We start from the raw sequence: 21,710 nt of genomic DNA, 5'->3' as shown, positions 1-21,710 counted from the left end.
TAAGAAGCTCAGTGCATGTTCTCGCCTTCTAAAAGGCTCTCACCTCTTGCAATTGTGACCTCTGGGACCTTGCCCAAGCGGTGTTATTTGTGCCCCAACTGTTTTGGCAAGGTATTTACCACTGGACCCAGCTTGGTTGCCCTTGTTCTCCAGGTTTTGCATTTCACCAGAAAATGCTATCCAGTAACCAGGAGCTGGAATTCAGAGGCCAACTTAAAACAATGCTAGCCTTGCCCTGGCTGAGATCAGGAGGCGTTAAACTCAGGAGACTCCCAGCCAGAGTAAGTCAGCTATTCACTGGCTCAAAGTCAGGGAGCCAAAGAGCCAAAATTGGCTGAATAGGTTGACTCAAAATTGGCTGAGAGATAGCAGTCTACAAATTCTGAATGTTTTCAATTAACATTGGTATTAACACATCCAACATAATTTGCACGCAACTTAAAACATAGGACAAGAGGGCCGGCATATGAATAATTTACATGTTTATTCACTCAAGTTGGGCAGATTTTTTTTGAGTGTTTAAATACAAAAGAAGTTACAAATGCACTTGAAACATTAAGTTGCCTTTTTGCTCTACAGGTCCTGACAGAACAGTTGAGAGTATTTCTGACATTTGTTATCCTTTTCAAGTAGAAATGGTCTTTTCTCTAAACAGTTCCTTTGTGGCTTTTCCAGACTCAAATACGTGCAAAGCACTGGAGAGAGCTGAAAGAGCACCACTTCTGAAAAAAAAGGGCACTAATTCGACTTACAAAAGAACAACCAGACAACAGATTGTACGCATAAATACTGAAAACATTTAAAAAGAAAATTGGGAACCTGGATGCAACATTTTGATTTGCTATCAATGAAAAGAAATATTCATTTTCTTTAATAATTATCAAAAGTTTTCTTTAATATTCTGCCAACTCCGTGAAAAGCCTCTGTACAATGCTTTAACTGAAATCACATTTGCCATGTGAATTGTGCGCTCATTATGAGGTGTAGAGGAGTGGGCCACTTTCTATCAGATGGAGAGCCACATATGCCCTCTGTTCCATCCCAACAGTGGGAAGAATCACTACATTCAGCAACATTGTAAACATGATTTTCTTTCTATATAAATGTACGTATTTACACCAGGGGAGCGATCAAGCAATTCTTTGCCTCACCCCAATCCCCAACACTTCACACCAGTCTTTGCAATCGCCTTAAATGGAGTCTGCCACAGTTTTGCCACAAAGTTTACATCTGCGATCAGTTGATTGCCATTTGCCATTGAGCCCTCCCAGCGAGTAAACTGAAACCTCTTCTCCTGGACTGGGCTGAATGAGCCTGGAACTTGGGAGTGAAGCATCTATTGTGTCATGGGGTCTCCCTGTTTTACATGCCTCTCTCTTTAACCCCACCCTTCCAGAAGTTACATCCTCTCTGCTCGGGCACAGGGTTTGAGTCTCCCCACCAGCGCTGAGACTCGTGTCACTAAGCGAGGTCAGGGTGACAGACATGACAGTTCGTCAAGTACTGCCACTGCCTGATTTCCATACAGGTACATTTTCTACAAAAGGTCACTTGATAGCAATCAAAAGCAAAAACAAAAGTTCACTTTCTTCATCCCTCCAATCGTAGCAACACTAAGGCCCATGCTGAGATCATCTACCTCAGTACAAGCCAAGGTGCAACTCCCGCACACCTGCTTTAGAGCCACATTGGACAATACATAGAGCCCAAGGAATCTATGACAACAGTGACTACACTTCAGAAGTACTTTTCTTGGTGCAAAGCATTTTGGAATGCACTAAAGTCGTGAAAGATGTTGTACAAATGCCAACATTTTTTTGTTAAAATGGAGGAGCCCCGAGTGCACTAAAAGAAAAGAACCTACATTTCATTGCAGACAACTGCAATCTATAATTATATCAAGGGGTGTGCATCCAAAATGGATTCCCTCTTAAAGATGCCAGGATCATTAAACCTGGCATTTGTTGTAACTACAAAAAGGTGATCACAATTTAAGGGAAGTAGACAGCTGCCTTTAGTGTTAGTACAGAACACTTGCAAGTTTTGGTACAGTAATTATTGTAACTGGAGTTCTAGGCCTGGAAAGCACATTGTATCAAAAAAAATCAATAACTTATTTCAAATGAAACTTCATGATACTTGACAAAAACAAAAAATTATCATTCATTTTTTAACCTTTAAACACTGTTTATATACACACACTTTCTCCAGCCTTCACAGTTGGCCAGCCTCCTCGTAGGAGGCTTCGTAATGCTACTTTGTGTCAAGTGGACAGAAGCAGACAAGGACCTCGCCCTCTATCCAGTGCCTTGTCCCTGCTCAGGCAACTTGGCCAAGAAGAGAAATGGACAGACACACAATGCAACGTTATGGGATTACTAGCACATCATGCTGGGATAACAGACACCCATTTTTCAGTAGGGTGCTGAGTGACCCTGACAATTGGAAGGAGATCAAGTGAACGTCCCAAACTCACTTGCGAGATATTAATATGCCATATATTGTGAGAAATTAAGTTAAAAGAACATCAGATGGCCATCACCACTGCAGCAATTCCACTCGAACTATGGTTAGTAGTGCCAGGGACACTATTCACAATCACAGTAGGCTTCTAACTACCAGTTTGAGTGAGACTCAAGGGCAAGAGTGTACTTGCCAACAGCAGTGTCATGTTGACCATCCAGCAAATTAGAGGTGGACAATATGGGAGAGCAACACTTTGGGAAACAAAGAATCAACATAAACTTTCAGATTCCTTCTGTCCTGCCTTGCATCACTGACCCATCACCAAACCTTCCCCCCACCCCCCCCCGACCCCACACAAAAAAAATAAAAAGGCACCACCGTAAGAAACCTCGACTTCCAATCAAGTACACAACTTGGGAAATTCAAGCTGTTAGTTTTAAAAAACATGTCAGTTTGGGAGGGAATTAAAACAGTGCTGGTCAGACTGAGGAGTGATCATTGTTCTCCACTGGGCTCACTTTCCTCCAGCCATGATTTTCAGATATTGCAGTGCATTGTGGGCTGCATTGGCACGGGCACCATCCCTTGTTGAGCCAGAGCCGTGGCAGACGGTGGTGGGCTGCGTTGATAGCTCCACAAGACACTGGTACAGGCCACTCAAGCTCAACTCTTCTGGAAAGAAAGAAAAAAAAGTCACAGGAAGTTAGCAAACATCTAGAGAAGTAGGATTATTCAGAACAGCGTTCAAACTTCCTTAATTGATATAGAGAACAGGTTTCCACCACTGTCTCCCTTAAACTGGACTAACTGGCTTCACCACTTTTATTTTGAATATTTGCATATGTGGGTGTTGCCAGTATTTCTTGCCGCATTCCTAATTGTGGTGAGGTGGTGGTGGTGGTGAGCAACACCTTCTTGAGCCACTGCAGTCCTTGGGGTGCAGGGATGTTATGGAGGGAGTTCCCAGGATTTTAATCCAGCGACAATGGAGGGACAGTGATAGATTTCCAGGTCAGGATGGTGAGTGGCTCGGAGGGGAACCTGCAAGTGGTGGTGTGCCCTAGTATCTGATATCCTTGTCCTTCTTGATGGTAGAGGTCACAGACTTTTGGAATTCACCAGATTGGTGGTAAAGAATGAAACCTTAAGTAGGAAGAACAATCACACTTAGCGTTAGGGATGGGAGTGGAAAGTTATTAAAAAAAGGGCCAGATGGAATAGTAGTAGTAGGGCAAAGAAAAAGCAAACAATTGGAATGGACTCCAGCAAACTAGATAATTTCTTCTCATTAAGACCATAAGACATAGGAGTGGAAGTAAGGCCATTTGGCCCATCGAGTCCACTTTGCCATTTAATCATGGCTGATGGGCATTTCAACTCCACTTACCCGCACTCTCCCCGTAGCCCTTAATTCCTTGGGAGATCAAGAATTTATCAATCTCTGCCTTAAAGACATTTAACGTCCCGGCCTCCACTGCACTCTGCGGCAATGAATTCCACAGGCCCACCACTCTTTAGCTGAAGAAATGTCTCTTCATTTCCGTCCTAAACTGATCCCCTCTAATTCTAAGGCTGTGCCCACGTGTCCTAGTATCCCTGCCTAACGGAAACAAATTCCCAGTGTCCACCCTTTCTAAGCCATGCATTATCTTGTAAGTTTTATTAGATCTCCCCTCAACCTTCTAAACTCCAATGAGTACAATCCCAGGATCCTCAGCTGTTCATCGTATGTTAGGCCTACCATTCCAGGGATCATCCGTGTGAATCTCCGCTGGACACGCTCCAGTGTCAATATGTTCTTCTTGAGGTGTGGTGCCCAAAATTGGACACAGTATTCTAAATGGGGCCTAACTAGAGCTTTATAAAGTCTCAGAAGCACATCGCTGCTTTTATATTCCAACACTCTTGAGATAAATGACATTACATTTGCTTTTTTATCCACAGACTCAACCTGTAAGTTAACTTTTAGAGAATCCTGGACTAGCGCTCCCAGATCCCTTTGTACTTTGGCTTTATGAAATTTCTCACCATTTAAAAAGTAGTCCATGCCTGTATTATTTTTTCCAAAGTGCAAGACCTCACATTTGCTCACGTTGAATTTCATTAGCCATTTCCTGGACCACTCTCCTAAACTGTCTAAATCTTTCTGCAGTCTCCCCACCTCCTCAGTACTACCTGCCTGTCCACCTAACTTCGTATCATCGGCAAACTTCACCAGAATGCCCCCAGTCCCTTCATCCAGATCATTAATATATAACGTGAACAGCTGCAGCCCCAATACTGAACACCGTGGAACACCACTTGTCACTGGCTGCCATTCCGAAAAAGAACCTTTTATCCCAACTCTCTACCTTCTGTCAGACAGCCAATCCTGAATCCATCCCATTAAAATGGCATAGAAGATTGCACGTACAATCTCTAGGATTTGAGTACATAATTTAGACTTCCAATACACTAACAGTGTGGCACTCCCATACTACACTGCTGTTGTACAATGTTTTAGATAAGATGTTAAAATGGAGACCTGCCTACCTCCTTAGATGAACATAAAAATATGTCATAACAGGCTAAACCGGATCAACAGATCATCCACCTCAAACTGGTTTGCATCCTCGGAACATTCCTAACTGTTCCAATTTGGAACATTCAAATAGTTAGGTGCAATATAAATGCAAACGCTTCCTTTCACTTCACAGGTCCTAGAATTAACTGCCCCCTTGCTTAGTCAGAAAGGCTTTACTGCTCATTTTTCTGTTGGTAATCCAAGCACTGGTTTCAAGATCAGCTAGCTGTAACTTAACGCTACAGTCCCACATGTATGCTCCTGGCAATGAAACATGGAAAGTTATCAATTCTCCACGGGTGAAACAGGCTCCATTCACAGTACAGTCAGCTCAAGGTGCCTTACCGATATCTAAGTAACTGACGTCGAACCGCTGCTCCTCGGCCAATTCCCTCAACATCTGGCAAAAATTGGAGTTGGAAACACCAAGTGGGTTGCTCTTGAGGTGAAGAATTCGTTCCCCTGCAGAATTCCGGAGCGAATCCCACGTGCAACCTGCGCTCTTGCCCTTCGGCCCATCCAGCTTGTTACCAACCATCTGGAGAGAAAGAAGCGCAATGGAAGAACCACCTCCTTTCAGCATGCCGGTCCTCATTTAAAACGTGGCTGCATTTTCCTGCGTGCCCTTTCTAGTGATGGAATGCTCCACATTAACCCGTTACATGGCTCACAGTTCTGTCACTAACGTTGCCACGCTTCTGGTGGGATTGGGTGCTTGGCTCTCTTCACACAACAAACTCAAAATCCAAGTGCTGCTGTCGGCTAATCGTGTGATTCACAAACCTAGGAGTCTTTTGGGAGACAGAATGAGCCCCAGAGAGAAGGCACAGAGTCTTGAAAATAAAAAAAAAAACAAAATTGGGCAACCAGAAATGCAAACCAAGAATAAATTTGTTTGGAGGTGGGGAAGGGGGTTTAAATTAAACAAAACTCAATTGATAAGGTGGCCATGAAAGAATTCTATAAAGACTCTCAGTCTCTAAGATTATAGAAAATAGCAGAAGTAGAACATTTACCCCTTTGAGCCTGCTCTGCCATTCAAGACTATCATGGTTGACTTTTTACCTCAACACCAACATTCTCACCACCTCCCCCCTCCGCCCCCCCCTCTCCCCCCCCCCCCCCCCCCCCCCATACTCCTCCATTCACCTAACCTAAGTGGGGCTCGACTGTCACTCAATATAGAATCAGCAGAGGTCACGAAGAGTCGCTGATATTTTAGTCATTCTAAAAGCCATTCAAAATGCTTCAATTTGTGACACTCTCCATTCATCATCTCATGGGGCATTGTAGTAGTTATGTTATTGGAGAGAAATCTAGACGTCTGGATTAATAATCCAGAATTTAAGACATACCAGCTGGAATTAAAAAGAGATGGTATCAAAAGAAGTGGCTTCAAAACTGCTGGGCACGCCACAAAAACTCAAATGCTTCGCAAGTATCCTTTAGAGAGAGAAACCTGATACACTTGTCCACTGTGGGCCTACATGTAACTCCAGCTCCATATCAGAATGATTGTCTCTTAAATACCCTCTTCAGTGGCTTAATGAGCTACACAGCGACATAAAATTATGGTGATTGATGGAGAGCAGTGTCAGCAACACCCACACTCTGAAAACGAATGAAGGAACTTCAAATTGCTCCCATCATTAATAGCCACCTTATAACCACCAGAATATCACCCAAGTGCTGTAAAACTATAAACATTCCAGACCAGAGTATTGTTGGGTAGTTTTCAAAATTTGAAGAGGACATGGTGTGTTTTCTCAGTCACTGCTTTACTGAACCACTCCAGACCTCCCTCAATATCTGTTTGTACAATACAAGCAGTCTCCATTACTGTCTCAGCTCACTCCAGTTAGACATTTTTGTCTAAAACCTAGCAGGGCTGTCATGTCATCACCAGCAGATTGTCAGCTCTCTCTCATGACGCAAACTGGCGCTCTCATTAAAAACTGCAATTCATCCTTTCACACACTTACAATGGAAAACTGGTCATCTTCTGGCTCGACTTCGTTCCCGTCCCTCTGATCCACAGGGACATCGTGGATTCTTGCTAACATCTTTGCGGCAGCGTTGCGCTTGGCCAGCTTTTTCGACGTCCCACTCCCTATGATAGGTAAGACATCACCAGTTAAGAGACCGATCACACTAGTTTCTACTCTGCATCACCAAATCTATACAGTATTCATTCTCAAAACACCCCAGTGTGTGAGAGAGAGAAAACACCATTCATTAAACTTCAAAAAGAAATCCCTCAAATGCTCAGCACATCTTTCTTTAAATTGGGTTGGCACAGACTTCCATGTCCAGTTCAACTGTACCACTGCCCCACATACATGTTCCACAAATTCTGGCAGCAAAACTCCTGTAGGCTGGGAGCTGAAGCCATGACTGTCAATGGTCTCCTGACCCTGCTTTAAGCTGTATGGATAGGTAATTCCACTAGGTAGCTGACATTCAAACAACTACTTAAAGATCAATTCAAATTGCTGCCTTCTGCAAATGATCTCAATTGTAGTCAAATACACTTGATTTAACCAATCTTTTAAAACCCTTTTGATTCGATTCCCAAGTTCCCTTCCAAAACTCTCCTTTCTTATACAACTCCCACACAAAAAAAAGGTAACAATTGACATCTCTGGGAAAGATCAGACAGCAGTTCATCCGATGGCAGAGGGAGATCAGAATGTGCTGGCTAAAAAAGCAGCCTGTTTCACACACTAAGTGCCATGGTGCAGCAAAATTACTTTGTCTGAGATGCACACAAACTCCTAAACTGCGTCAAATAAAGGCCTGTGTGTAAAGTGCAAACATTGAATGCTGGGGAAGAAAGGGCTGAGTATTTCCAAAGTTGCAGTATTGACTTTCCTGGTTCACTGATGGTGAATTCTCCATTATTATTTCAAAGATTATGACACAAAGACATCGCAAAACAAACTGCTGAACAACTACCTTAAATCTCAGTTTAGGTGGCTGACACCGAGCTCTTGCTACAGTTAGCAACGATAAATCCTTTCCGTAATGCTCTGGGAATAAGGGGTATTTAAAAGAAAACTCAGCAATGTCAAGCAAAATTAATTCTAAAATTATTTTTTTCAATTCCTCATTGTGCATAGCAAGGTGGTCCAGGAGTTTTGTTATGCTAAGTTATTGGAAGAGGTAGGGAGAAAAAAAACAACTAATTTAAACCTCAATGTTGCTCGCACAATTTGGAAGTGCCAGGAGATATTTAGAAGTGTCGGTTGCATAGTCCAAAAATGAGGTGCGATATGGGTAATGGGGTAATGAATGCTCTGTGAGAATCGGTGCTGCTAGTTCTATGGAATCAGAGCAACCTGTAGCACAAAAGGAGGCCAATCAGCCTATTATGCCTGTCTGGCTCTTAGAAAGAATTATCCCGCTTATTTCCACGCTCCCATATTTTGGACTGAAGGGCAAATCACTTGACACCATTTTACTAAACACATCCTAACAATTAAACAAAAACACAAAACTCAAGACACTATGGAGCCTTGCAAAATGTTCTGCAAGCATCACATTACCTCAGCAAGTGACACGTGTGCAGTTCTTCTTAACTAACCTCAACAGTCAATTCCTTCAGTCAGCTGCTTCATCAGCGACATTCTCTTCAGCATAGGGTCAAAAGTGGGGATGTTCACCGATGATTGCACAATGTTCAGCATCTTTTGCGACTCCTCAGATACTGAAGCAGTCCATGTTCAAATGCAACAAGATCTGAACAATATCCAGGCTTGGGCTGACAAGTGGCGAGTAGCATTCATGCCACACAAATGCCAGGCTATGACCATCACCAATAAGAGACACTCTAAACACCACCCCATGACATTCAATTGTGTTACTATCACTGAATTCCACTTCTCTCAACATCTTTGGGGTTACCATTGACCAGAAACTCAACTGGACTAGCCACATAAACATAATGGTTACTCGAGCAGGTCAGAGGCGAGGAATACTGTGGCAAGTAACTCACCTCCTGACTCCCCAAAAACTGTCCACCATCTACAAGGCACAAGTCAGGACTGTGATGGAATACTCCCCACTTGCCTGGATGGGTGCAATTTCAACAATGCTCAAGAAGCTCAGCACCATCCACAACAAAGCAGCCCACTTGATTGACACCACATCCAGGAACATTCAATCCCTCCACCACTGATGCCGAGTAACAGCAATACGTTCTATCTACAAGATGCACTGCAGAAATTCACCAAAGATCCTTGCACAGCACTTTCCAAACGCACAGCCACTTCCATCCAGAAGGTCAAGGGCAGCAGGCACACGGAACCACAACCCCCTGCAAATTCCCCTCGAAGACACTCACCATACTGACTTGGAAATATATTGCTGTTCCTTCACTGTCGGTGGGCCAAAATCCTGGAATTCCTTCCCTAAACGTGTCTACTTACAGCAGTGGGAGTGCAGTGATTCAAGAAGGCAGCTCACCATCACATACTCAAGGGCAACTAGGGACTGACAATAAATCCTGGCCAGCCAGTGATGCCCACATCCCACGAATGAATATTAATAAAAAAAACTGGACATTGGCTTGGCTCAGCAGCCACCCAATAATGCGACTCAGAGCCAAATCATTTGAAGAAGGGCAGTAGAGGCACTAGACCACAGCATCAGCAGCACCAGAGGCAAGTACACATGCTGCCTGACCTGCTGTGCTTTTCCAGCACCACTCTAATTTAGACCGCAAAAACACAAGACACTAACTGTGGGGAAGGAGCAAAGTGCCCATACCTATCTCCAAGAATCTCTCGACCCTGCAAGTCATGGTGAACTCCTTCCGGTGGGCAGGACCAGATTCCTGAGTGACCGTATATTCCGGAAGTCTCCATCCTTTCTGAACCACCAGCTCCTGGAAAGAAAGAACACACACTAAGCGGAATGTTACTGATGGTAAAGCGCCAGTGCACTAATCTGTTTAATCGCTTCAGCATTTAACACCGATGCACCTCCAACATCCGTGGCTCCTCAAACATAATAGAGGCCTTTAAAATTATGAGGGGTTTTGTGGTATACTGGATAGTGTCCCCGACTCTGAGGAAGAAACTCAGGGTTCAGGTCTCGCTCCAGGACTTGGTGGCTATGTCCATAATGTGGCCAAACAGGTCAAGTGAATCCTTCCAGAACATGCTGATAACAGGCATAGAGTCATACAATATGGAAACAGACCCTTCAGTCCACGCCAACCAAATCCCCAACTAAACTAGTGTGACCTGCCTGCACTTGGGCAATGTCCCTCCAAACACCTCTTATTTGCGTACTTTTTAAAATGCCTTTTAAACATTGTAACTGTACCTGTACCCACCACTTCTCCTGGAAGTCCATTCCACAGATAAACCACTTTTATTAAAAAAAATTGTCCGTGTCCTTTTTAAAATCTTTCTCCTCTCACCTTAAAAATATACCCCCCAGTCTTAAAATCCCCCACCACAGAGAAAAGATACCTGCCATTCATATTACCTATACCCCTTATGATATTATAAACCTCTCAACCTCCTACGATCGAGTGAAAAAAGAAGTCCCAGCCTATCCAGCCTCTCCTTTTAAGTCAAACTCTCTATTGCCAGAAACACCCTGGTAAATCTTCTCTGAACCCTCTCCAGTTTAATAATATCCTTCCTGTAACAGGGTGACCAGAATTGAGGGAGAGATTCCCGTTCAGCCAAGCAACAGAAAGGATATCGGAGCTTCTACCATCGCTCTCCATAGCTCCTGGCTATAGCATAAACACGCACCACAGGTTGGCTAAATGACCGATCTGGATAAAACTGCTGGCAGCAGCACAGTGCTTGATCATCGCCTTGTATGCAGAGAAGATTGTGACATTGTGGTTTAGACCTATCACGGCAGAGAACCCAAGGAGATTATGAAGGGGTAGATTTTGCAGCAGCTGTTTCCAACTGATGGGAAGAGCAAAACTAAGATAGCCCCGAATAAAACTAACAGGGAATCCAGGAGGAATTCTTTATCCAAAAGAGGAAAGAATGCAAGGCGTGCGACCACAAGAAATTATAAAGATGTATAGGATAGAAGAGGCAGCTAAGAAAACATGAAAGAAAGGAACATGGGAATAGAATGAGATGAAATAGGGTGCAGGAAGTATAAACACCAACATGACCTGTTGGGCCGAATAGACTGTTTCGGTACTCTACGTTACAAATGAAGGAATCAGTGTATGTGTATTCTGAATGTTGGGAGATAAACAAGACGACAATACCTGTAAAGCCCCTACAGGGTTGCATTCCGCCAGCTGAGCAGAGCTAGAGCTTTTGGATTCAGTGCCAGAGATCCTGGAGGGCGTTAAAAAAAAGAGAACAATGGAATAAGGAAAATTCACAAGTTATAAATATTTTTCACAATCAATGAAGGCATTTTTCTTTAGGCAGCCATGCCTCTCCAAAATAAATGCAGAGGAGAGAGCTGGGTGACTTACCCCACAATTCCAGACCAACAAAACCTTTATCATACACAAACGTATTAATGTCGAGCTTCAGGGAGAATGACGCTACAGTGATTTCTGCAGTTCCTGCTTACTGCCTGCTGCTACTCTCTGTGGGCCAACTGGAAGCCAATATGCAAACCTTCAATGCATTTCTCAACCAGGCAGATACGCACACAAGGGGCTGCACAGCACAGAATTTGGTGGCAGGGTGTGAGAGAGGACAGAGAAAGAACAATGAAACAAGACAGTTGACGAGACACCAATTCATAAAACCCATAGAGGTAAGTAAAATAAAATCAGCTCACCAAAGCTCCGGAAACACCAGAGACCACAAGGATCACTTGTAAGAGTGGGATATGGAGAAACTCTGCTTCGGTTGTTCCTTCCATAACTAGTCTCCCCAGCAACTTGGCTGGAATAGATATTAATGTACAGTAGCTTAGTGCTTCAGGTACTGGACTGGGCGGTTGTGAGCTCACTTCCCTGAATGGCAATTCAATAAATGTAGCAAATTGTGGATTAGAGCCAGAAAATTTTTAAAAACTGAAAAATGCTATTGTTTTATAACATAAGAAATAGGATCAGGAGAAGGTCATTCAGATCTTTGAGTCCACTCTGTCATTATAAGATCAAATCTACAACCTGATTTTCCTACATTATCCTCACATCCCTCAATATCTTTAATATCTCAAAATCTATTGATCTCCTTATTCAAAATAATAAATGACTGAGTCTCCATAGTCCTCTAGGACAGAGATTTCCAAAGATTCACCACTCTGAGTGAAGAAATCTCTCCTTGTTGCCTACCTGATTCTGAGACGGATTCCCTGGTTTTGCCCCCTTCCTCCCCCAGTCAGACGAAGCACCCTTTGTGCAGCCACCCTGTCATTCCTTGTAAAAACTTTGATGTGAAAATCCAATTGCTTCACCCATGCCCTTCAAGAGGGGGAACCTCTATGCTTACCTGCTTTGAACTGTGAGCTGATACAAGTTCCAGTAAGTGTTTCACTCTGTCCACCCTCAGGCCTACCATAAGGGAAGTTAGTTAATATTGTCTTGCCAGTGTTGCTCACTATTTTTGAAACTAAAACATATATCTGTGTCTCTGCTGTGTGGTGTTGTGCGTTAACAGACACAGGCTTACACCAGTATCGCATTTGGACTGTACATTTCACTGGGTCTTACTTCAACAAGAGTAACCCATCAGTTGATCTTCCTCCTTTCCTGTCTGAGGCAGGTATCTCCAGTTTCTAGTCTCTGTACAATCTAGGTCAGAGCTGGCCCAAGTGGAAATAAACTATGAGCCCACGTCCTTCTAATGGTACAGCACAGGCCCAACACACTGAATCACTGCCAGATTGAACAACCTGGGAGTTAAACAAGCAGGAATTTTTAGAAAAACAAAATTTACACAGCTGAAAATGTGTTGCTGGAAAAGCGCAGCAGGTCAGGCAGCATCCAAGGAGCAGGAGAATCGACGTTTCGAGCATAAGCCCTTCTTCAGGAAGGGCTCATGCCCGAAACGTTGATTCTGCTCCTTGGATGCTGCCTGACCTGCTGCGCTTTTCCAGCAACACATTTTCAGCTCTGATCTCCAGCATCTGCAGCCCTCACTTTCTCCTCGAAAATTCACACAGCGCCTTGTCACGTCTCCAAGAAACGTTTATAAAGCGCTTCACTTTTATGTTTAGCGACTGTCAGTGCAGGCAAATGCAGCAGCCCCATTTTGCGCACAGCAAGATCCCACACTGCACGAGGAATGCTTCTGACGGTTCTGGTTGGGAGTGGAATGAGTTCTTCATACCCATGGCCAGCTATTACTAACATCAAGTTGTTGGATTAGGCATTTGTGCAGATAAGCATGATGTAATACCAGTCTCAAAGTAAATCTCAAACGCAAGGGCAAATTCCCTCTCTCACTTCCATAAATGGATTATTTTCAAAAAGACAATGACAAAAAAATTCAGCATTATTGGGAATGCATCAAGGGAATTGACAATGGATTGGTCAACTAAATGGATTGAAGGTCTACCTTTGAAATGGTTAGCATGTTTAACATGAAATAGAAAAACTTTTCCTGACAACTTTAACACTTTCTACAATGATAGACTGCCTCACTGGATGAAAACATGCCATCAGTATTGCCGGTTCAAGTTTACGGGCTGTAATTGAGAAACCAAGGAACTGACTTTGACACAAATTCAGGGCGCTGACTCCAGTACATTATACTTTAAAGCATATAGCAACTTCATAAAGTTCTAACTATTTGTAATCGCCAACAACATATTACACACCAATGGCACTTAAAAACACTGCATGTGGAGCAATTGAGTTTTACAGCTCCCAGGCTCAGGTTCTCATCTCCAAGTTAGTTCAGAGAAGGAACTTGCATTTGCATAGCGCGGCTATCACATTTTTCAAAAACATTCCAAAATGCTTCACAGACAGTATCTTGCTTTGAATTGAAGTGCAGTGACTTATGTAGGCAAATGCCGCAGCCATTTTGCGCACCGCGATGTCCTGTAAACGACAACAGGAGGAGTAAGCTGTCAATCAAACTTTGAGGGGGAGGCAGGTTCAAGGAGCAATGTTGGCCCCAAGGACTCTGGACAAGCTCCTTCTCAAACGTCACACCCACCTAAAACCAATCGGAACATGGAAATGGCCATTTTAGTTTGTCTCATTTGAACATTTGACCTGTACTGCATCGCCAGCCAGGGCAGGCAAAAAAGGGAATATATTTGGAAAGGAGGAAAATATCATGAAGAAGGTTCCTGTTTTTGAGCACCAGCCAGCACCCCCTGGTGGTGAAAGTGCAAGATAAGAGAATAGCACTCACTGGGAATAGCTATGATGCCCTCGTGATTGAACAGCGAATCAACACGCTGCTAGGGCTAGTCCTTCAGGAATGACCATTTAGGTGAAGTCTTGGAAAGCTGACAGCACTTGAGGAATGGTTTCCCTGCATATGTCACTGCCTTTTGGAAGAGATGGGGGGGGGGGGTGGGGAGAAGGGCAGACAAAATAGGGTTGAATATCACCATTAGAAGATGGAATGGAAAGCTCTTCCTAGGTGCAGTTAGCTATTCACGTACTTGACTCCATCCAACATGGGCTCCAACATGTTTCCTCCCTTTAGTAATTTCAGGGCAGCTTCCGCTGCCTTGTGCTTTGCTGCCTTTTTGCTAGGCCCCTGACCTGAGGGGGGAAAAACATTAATTAAAACACAACTTTAAATAAAAGCCACAAAACACCAGCCAACCATAAAGCAACTAATTGAAACGGCCACAAAAAAAAGCCTTCAGTCCAGATACATGAGCTGAATTGATGCTCAGACAGATCTGAATAGCCTGCCTCAGAGCAAGTTAGTCGATGACAGAAATGCACCTCAATTCCATTATGTGCGGAACTTTTTCAGAGCCGTCAGTTTGGCTCTGTTGCTAATCAGCTAGCAAGCATGCTCCACCTGGACCAGAGATCATGGGATCAAAACCCACCCTTGCTCAGGAGCATATACAACATTCCAGATCAGCATTGTATTGAAGGCACAAACCACTTTCTCACATGGGAAAGACCAGGGCACCATTAAATAAGAAAGACAGTTCATCTAGTGTGCCAGTTAAAACACTTCCCTCATCCCAACATCAGTAAAATGAAAAAGAAAACTGGACATTCATCGCAACACTTTGTGGGATCTTGCTGTGCACAACACAACCAGAACATGGGCTGCCTCGAAATAAAAATAGTTGTCCCCACTGAGAAGTAATCCATGCAGCTTGCATTTTGGTTTTGCTCGCAGTTATCAGGCAGTTTGCGCTCACAAAAACAGGTAAGGGGAGTTACGGCAGATCAGACTCACCGAGTCTGTTTCAATAAAAAATTGATTCAATGTGCTTTTGAACGTTACAATGACCCTAAGAGTTAATCCTGTGGGGAATTCCGAAAAAAAAAATGCATATCCCCAGACAGCAGAGAGCATATGGAACTTTCTCCCATGTGGAGTTGATGCAAATAGTAGAGATATATTTAAAGGCAAATACATGAAGGAGAAAGGAATAGAATGTTAAACTGCTAAGAGATGAAGAGGATGGAAGAAGGCTTTAGTGCACCAATGTGTCAAATGGTCAATTTCTGTACATCACATTCCCTGTAAAGATTCTGGTCTCTGCCTGTCTAAAGACTAGTGCCCATTCATTTCAGATCTGTCAAATGATGATCCACTTCTACCATGCATCACCTGGGTCTACTTTGGACTGCCTGTTATTCAACCCTAGTATTCTTCCCAGCCCTCAATGCGGATGCCATTAGAAAATCTTGTACGCGCCAGCACAAAGCAGGCGCAAACATCATGAATGCCACTGTTTTGCTACAGATTGACAAAGGCTGGAGACTTGTCTCAAGCGGCTTCCTTAACCAGCTCCGGAAGCAATGCAATTCTCTACATCATTCTGCACTATGAACAGAAGAACAATTTGTAGGAAAACAATGTTTATCTCAAAACATGAAAGCAACCAGTATCATTTGATTACACAGATGACATTATGATCTTAAGCAGTGCTGTGTGTTGCAAAAGTCAACAGGGGAAAAGAAAATAGGAAGAAGAGATGGCATATGGTGAACGCTACGGGTTTTGAAAATCATCACCCCGAAACAGAAACATTAAATGAGATTCCCAAAACACTGCTAAGCATGTCATGGAATGAAATCAGAATGTGACCCAATTAGTCTTAATAGAGCATCATGACTAGAAAAGGAATCAACAGTCCCTTCATTTACCACATGGACCTTCCATTTTAAATTGAGAAGTCAATTTAAAGAGCTCTACAAATATGGAGTTAAGCGACACCACAATCAATGATATCTCGTTAACCTTATCAGGGCTGAACACATCACCCAGGCTCCACAGAAATAGAAAGCAAACCTTCATCTGATGCCGGGAGACTCATTGTAGTTAATTAGACAAAAACAGGATTTTGTTTTTAGGTTTTAAACTGGATTCTGTACATGAAGCATTTTGCTCTTACTGTCCCCAAATAGTGATCAAACTGTCACACTGAAGAACAAGGTACAAACCTGTGCAGTTAATCTCTCCGACTGTCACTCGGAAAGTGAAATTGGGTTGGTGGGCTTGGCCCTCAGCTTTCAGCAAGTCATACACCGGTGTCTTTCCAATCCTTGTTCCATACTCCTGCAGTAAACTAATAGGCGTCTTCCCAGGGTTTGAGGCCAGCATTTGCTCAATACTGTGTGAAAAATAACAAGAAAAAACTATTACAGAATTTGGAGATAAGTGCTTCTAAACCAACATCTTCCTGGCATCTGCCACCTTCTGTCTGAAAGGTATTCTGACCACCCTGTTAAGTACTATATATTCATCTAAGGTCCATTTTTACCCCTCACTGAGAAGCTGAAAAGCCCAAGTTAATTTACATACCTCATTCCCTAGAACAGGGGTTACTCATGTTGCTCTCCTCTGCATCTTCTGGTGGATGCAATATTCCAGCTACTTCACTTGCATGAAAGGAGTGAAAAACAACGCTACCTGTAGATTTCTTTTAATTTCCTCTTGGCAAATTCTATGCTGCTCCTCAATTTGTGCTTCCTAGCTTCACTTCCACTTTGCAATACCTTGCATTTGGCTCAACAGAAGTATACTTGTTACTGACAGTTCAAATCTTGTCTAGCTCTGGCCTCTTGCATACCTCCAATTTCCAGCTGTCCCCCCAACTAACAGCCATACTTTCAGTTGCTGGGTGCCAAGCTGTGGAATTCCCCCTCACAACCTCTTTTTTTACCTTTACGATGCTTCTTAAATCTGTCTCTTTGACCAAGCTTTTGGACCATCTGTCCTCATGTGTTTGATAAGACTCTAGCAAAGGGCCTTGGGATATCACAGAATGTTAAAGGGACTAACTGTATCAAGCTGTTGAGTGATGATCTCCAAGTGTAACAATTGTGGAGGGAGCAACAGCGGGAGAGGGCACTTTGCGCTTGACACGGCTGACATATTGGCAAATACAAGCCCAAAATGCACAATAGCTCAGAAACAAATCTTCATCCCATGTTTCAAGCAACACTTGGCATTCCTTTAATTCACTGCAGTCAAAGCTCCTGTCACTTTACTTACAAACTCTCTGCCCCAATTTCTATTCGGTTAGTCTGTATTTCAGGCTGAACGGCAGGGGTAAGCATATAAAAGATTATCAATACTGTGAAGCTAGGTTTTAAATGTACAGTGGATTAATCTCAAAGGATCTTTATATAGAGTTGCTCACAGCAAAATGTCCTGAGGAAGGCACTGCACTACATGGTAAGGCTTTGGTTACTGAGTGAAAGCAGAAGTTAAAATGGAAGTGGCCAAAGCCACAGTCAAAGAGGCAGGCATTGAGATAACTTTTGAATGCTAAGAGAGACTTAGCAAGGTTGAGGTGGTTTACAAAGAAGATTCTTGAGTGCAGCGGCTTGACAGCAGAAGACTTTGTGACCATAGGTATCTAATAGACTAGATGTAGGAATTTCCCAGGCATAATCTACTTGGCAAACCACTTTCCTAAAAAGCCAGAGAATTTAGGCACAGACACAGTTTAAGACCCATAATCCTGCAGCCTCTTAATTTGTTCAGGGGTACAGGCAGATGTTCACCGGTTACAACAATGCAGCCATGAACCAAACAGTGCCACAACTTTCCTGCATTTGTCCAGTCAGAGATATCCTAACGTTGAAGCATTTGTTTGCAAGGTTGTTTGGAGCCGGTGAAAAGGTTCCCATTGTTCAATGATAAAGCCACAGTGCTACTCACGAGACTGGTCTATTAACTGTATTCTACAATAGACAGTTTTGCATATCCAACCTAATATTAGGTGAAATGATATTTTGGAAGCATCTTGATGTTAATCTGTGTTTACATTCTTCTCACTTGCCTCCTTCAAACATATGGAGGATGGCATACATGTGTCCTGGCAGCTTTTTGTACACAAATTGTTGATGCCTCATCCAAATAAATACTTTTTTTTTTGATCTAATGAGTCTTTACAGCTCCACACAAAAAGCTAGCATCCATGTTCAGTGGGTGATCGGAAAGGCAATTGGAATATTGACATTTATTTCAAAGGGGAGTGAGTATAAAATAGGAAGATTTTGCTAAAAACTTGCCACAGACTTGGAATCCAGTGAAGTTTTGGGGCCATTGTCTAAGGAAAGATATACTGGCATTGGAGGCAATCCAGAGAGGGTTCAGGAGGCTGATACCAGGTATGGAGAAACTGTCATATGTGAAGAGGTTGGGCAGGTTGGACCTATACTCGTTGGAATTTAGAAGAATGAAAGGCAATCTTATTGAAACATGCAAGATTCTTACAGCTTGACAGGTAGATATGGGAAGGTTGACTTCCTTCGTGGGAGAGCCCAGGACCACAGGGCATAATCTCACTGTAAAAGGGTGCCCACAGAGATGAGGAATTTCTTCTCTAGAGGGTAACGAATTTGTGGAATTCTTTAGTGCAAAGGGCTGTCGAGGCCAGGTCACTAAGTGTATTCAAGGCTGAGTTAGACAGGAGACATCAACAGAACAGGAGAGATTTGGGAATCCTCATCCATGAATCATAAAGAGCTAGCACCTAAGTTCAGCAAGTAACAGGAAAGGCAAATGGAATGGCATTTCTTCATTTTAAAAGAGCTTGGGTACGAGTGAGATTAGGGTAGGAGCTCAATAATCAGCCTTGATCATAATAAATGGTGGAGCAGACTCGAGGGGCCAAATGGCCCACTCCTGCTCCTATCTTCATCTTCAATAGATATAGAAAGGTCTTGCAAAATTAGTCAAGACACTAGCCAGACCACAGCTGGAATAGTGAGAACAATTTTGGTCCTTTATCTTAGCAAAGATAAACTAGCATTGGAGACAGTCCAGAGGAAGTTCACTCAGCTGATCCCGGGTATGGAGGGAAGTGCCTTACAAGGAGAGGTTGAGTATGTTGAGCCTGTACTCATTGATGTTTAGAAAAATGAGAGATGACCTTACTGAAATGTACAAGATTCTTACAGCAGACTTGAGAGGGTAAACGCAGAGAGGTTGATTCCCCTTGTGGGAGAGTCTAGGACCAGGTGACACAATCTTAGAATAAGGGGTTGCACATTCAAGGCCGAGATGAGTAGGAATTTCTTCTCTTAAAGGGTAGTGAATCTGTGGCATTCTTTACTGCAGCATGCTGTCCAGGCTGAGTCAGTCATTATATTTCAGGCTGAAATGGACAGAATTTGAATCAGTAAAGAAATCAAGGGTTAAAAGGACAATGCAAGAGGTGGAGTTGAGGATTATCAGATCAGGCATGATATTGAATGCCAGAGCAGACTCTATGGTTTGAGCAGGGCGAAAATGAGGACTGCAGATGCTGGAGATCAGAGTCAAGATTAGAGTGGTGCTGGAAAAGTACAGCAGGTCAGGCAGCATCCGAGGAGCAGAAAATTGAAGTTTCGGGCAGGAGCCCTTCAACAGGAATGAGCTAATTCCTGAAGGGCTCCTGCCCAAAACGTCAATTTTCCTGCTCCTCGGATGCTGCTTGTCCTGCTGTGCTTTTCCAGCACCACTCTATGGTTTGAGCAGCCTAATTCAGCTTTTATGTCTGTCTTATGACCTTATTGACATGCCAGCTGTGACTCAGTTGGCAACATGCTTGCCTCCAAGTTCTGGATTCATTACCCAAATTAGGGGCACAAAAATCCAAAGAACACAAGAAATAGCACCAGGGGCCCAGGTTCGATTCCACCCTTGGGTGATTGTCTATGTGGAGTTTGCATATTCTCCTCAAGTTTGCGTGAGTTTCTTCCAGATGCTCTGGTTTTCTTCCACAGTCCAAAGACAAAGTCAGAAGTCACAATACTAGGCTATGATCCAACAGGTTTATTTAAAATCACAAGCTTTCAGAGCCCTGCTTCTTCATGAGGGTGAACTCCACCTGACAAAGGAGCAGTGCTCAAAAAGCTTGTGATTTTAACTAAACCTGTTGAGCTTTAACCTGGTATTGTGTAATTTCTGACTTTGCCCACCCTGGTCCAACACCAGCACTCCACATCATGGCTACCAGTCCAAAGATGAGCAGATTAAGCACACTGACTATGCTAAATTATACATAGTGTCCAGGGACATGCAGGCTTGGTGGATTAGCCATGGGAATTGCAGAGTTACAGGAATTATATAGTGTGTGGTCTGGGTGGAATGCTCTTCAGAGGGTCAGTGTGGACACGAAGGGCCAAATAGCCTGCTTCTATAGTGTTAGGATTCTGTAAGGCCCGTCAAACCTAAACATGATCGTGGCTAACTTCAGGCTTGAATTCTACTTTTCCAGAGAAGACATTGTCAGAGATACTGGACCCATTGTTAAATCAAATCTACCCTCTCGGTAGGTAGGCAAGGTGCAATGGCACTATTTCGAAAATAAGGAGAATTAGACCCATTATGGCAAATATTTCATCCCCCAAACTAGATGCTCCGAGATCATTATCACATACTTGAGAGAGCATGTAAACTGTCGGTACCTTCCTACCTCACAACACAGGCGACACTTCAAAAGGGCCGCAAAGCGCATTGGGAGGTCCTGAGTATGGGAAAGGTGAGATATACAAATGCAACTCAAGGCGACCGGGTTTCTGCTCTGCAGCTCAAATGGTGAATGAACCTCAAACACAGGAAACAAAAGAACTTTTAATGCCAAGGTCGGAGGTCCTCCAGCTTCCTCTATACCTGGGACAGCTGGAAGTCTTCTTGGCTGCAGCAGCGGCCCGATCCTCCGTCATCCCAGATGACAGTGCCGGCGATCGTGGCTCAGACGGCGGCGGCTCCGGCTTCTGCTGCTCGGTCCCTGCATAAGCACCAACGTCGCTCCCCACTGCGCAGGCGCAGCGGCTATTGCCACCACCACTTCCGGTTCAGCGGTCAAGCCACAAAAAGCGCGCGAAAGGTCGAAGTGTTCAAAATGGCAGTGGAGCGTTTACGTATGAGAGAAGATGTCATCACGATGTACATAAACGTCCCCTCCCCCCTTTTTTGGGTACAATTTAGTAATTAGAATGAGTTTGCGTCATTTAAAAAGATTTCACTCCAGTCTCTTCCCGCAAATAACATTTAAACACGCAATTCCAGCTTGTTTGCCTAACAGGAGGAGAACTTCTTCAAGGTAGGCATCCTTGCAAGAGGATACGCAGTAAGGT

At 43.5% G+C, this 21,710-nt stretch overlaps 1 protein-coding gene across 2 annotated transcripts; it reads right to left on the bottom strand.

The window, feature by feature from the left end:
* Positions 1–469: 469 nt before the first annotated feature.
* On the bottom strand, positions 470–21,362 carry tarbp2 (TAR (HIV) RNA binding protein 2). 2 transcript variants are annotated; one of them, XM_043681846.2, is made up of 8 exons: positions 21,244–21,362; positions 16,578–16,747; positions 14,600–14,702; positions 11,280–11,352; positions 9,797–9,914; positions 7,012–7,139; positions 5,375–5,567; positions 470–3,138 (listed from the first exon to the last, which is right to left on the bottom strand). In XM_043681846.2, the coding sequence occupies exons 1-8, from the start codon at positions 21,294–21,296 to the stop codon at positions 2,981–2,983; spliced, it is 996 nt and encodes a 331-aa protein (XP_043537781.1). In that variant the 5' UTR covers positions 21,297–21,362; the 3' UTR covers positions 470–2,980. The 2 variants fall into 2 exon arrangements, with proteins under 2 accessions (XP_043537781.1, XP_043537782.1); XM_043681847.2 differs by having other exon boundaries at positions 470–3,135.
* Positions 21,363–21,710: the final 348 nt, after the last annotated feature.

The sequence above is a fragment of the Chiloscyllium plagiosum genome, unplaced genomic scaffold, assembly GCF_037043375.1.
Source record: "Chiloscyllium plagiosum isolate Xiang-an unplaced genomic scaffold, Cpla_swu_hap1 HiC_scaffold_53X, whole genome shotgun sequence".
NCBI classification, from domain to species: Eukaryota; Metazoa; Chordata; class Chondrichthyes; order Orectolobiformes; family Hemiscylliidae; genus Chiloscyllium; species Chiloscyllium plagiosum.
Note: the sequence above shows the minus strand (reverse complement) of the source record. Positions and strands in the feature narration are given on the sequence as shown.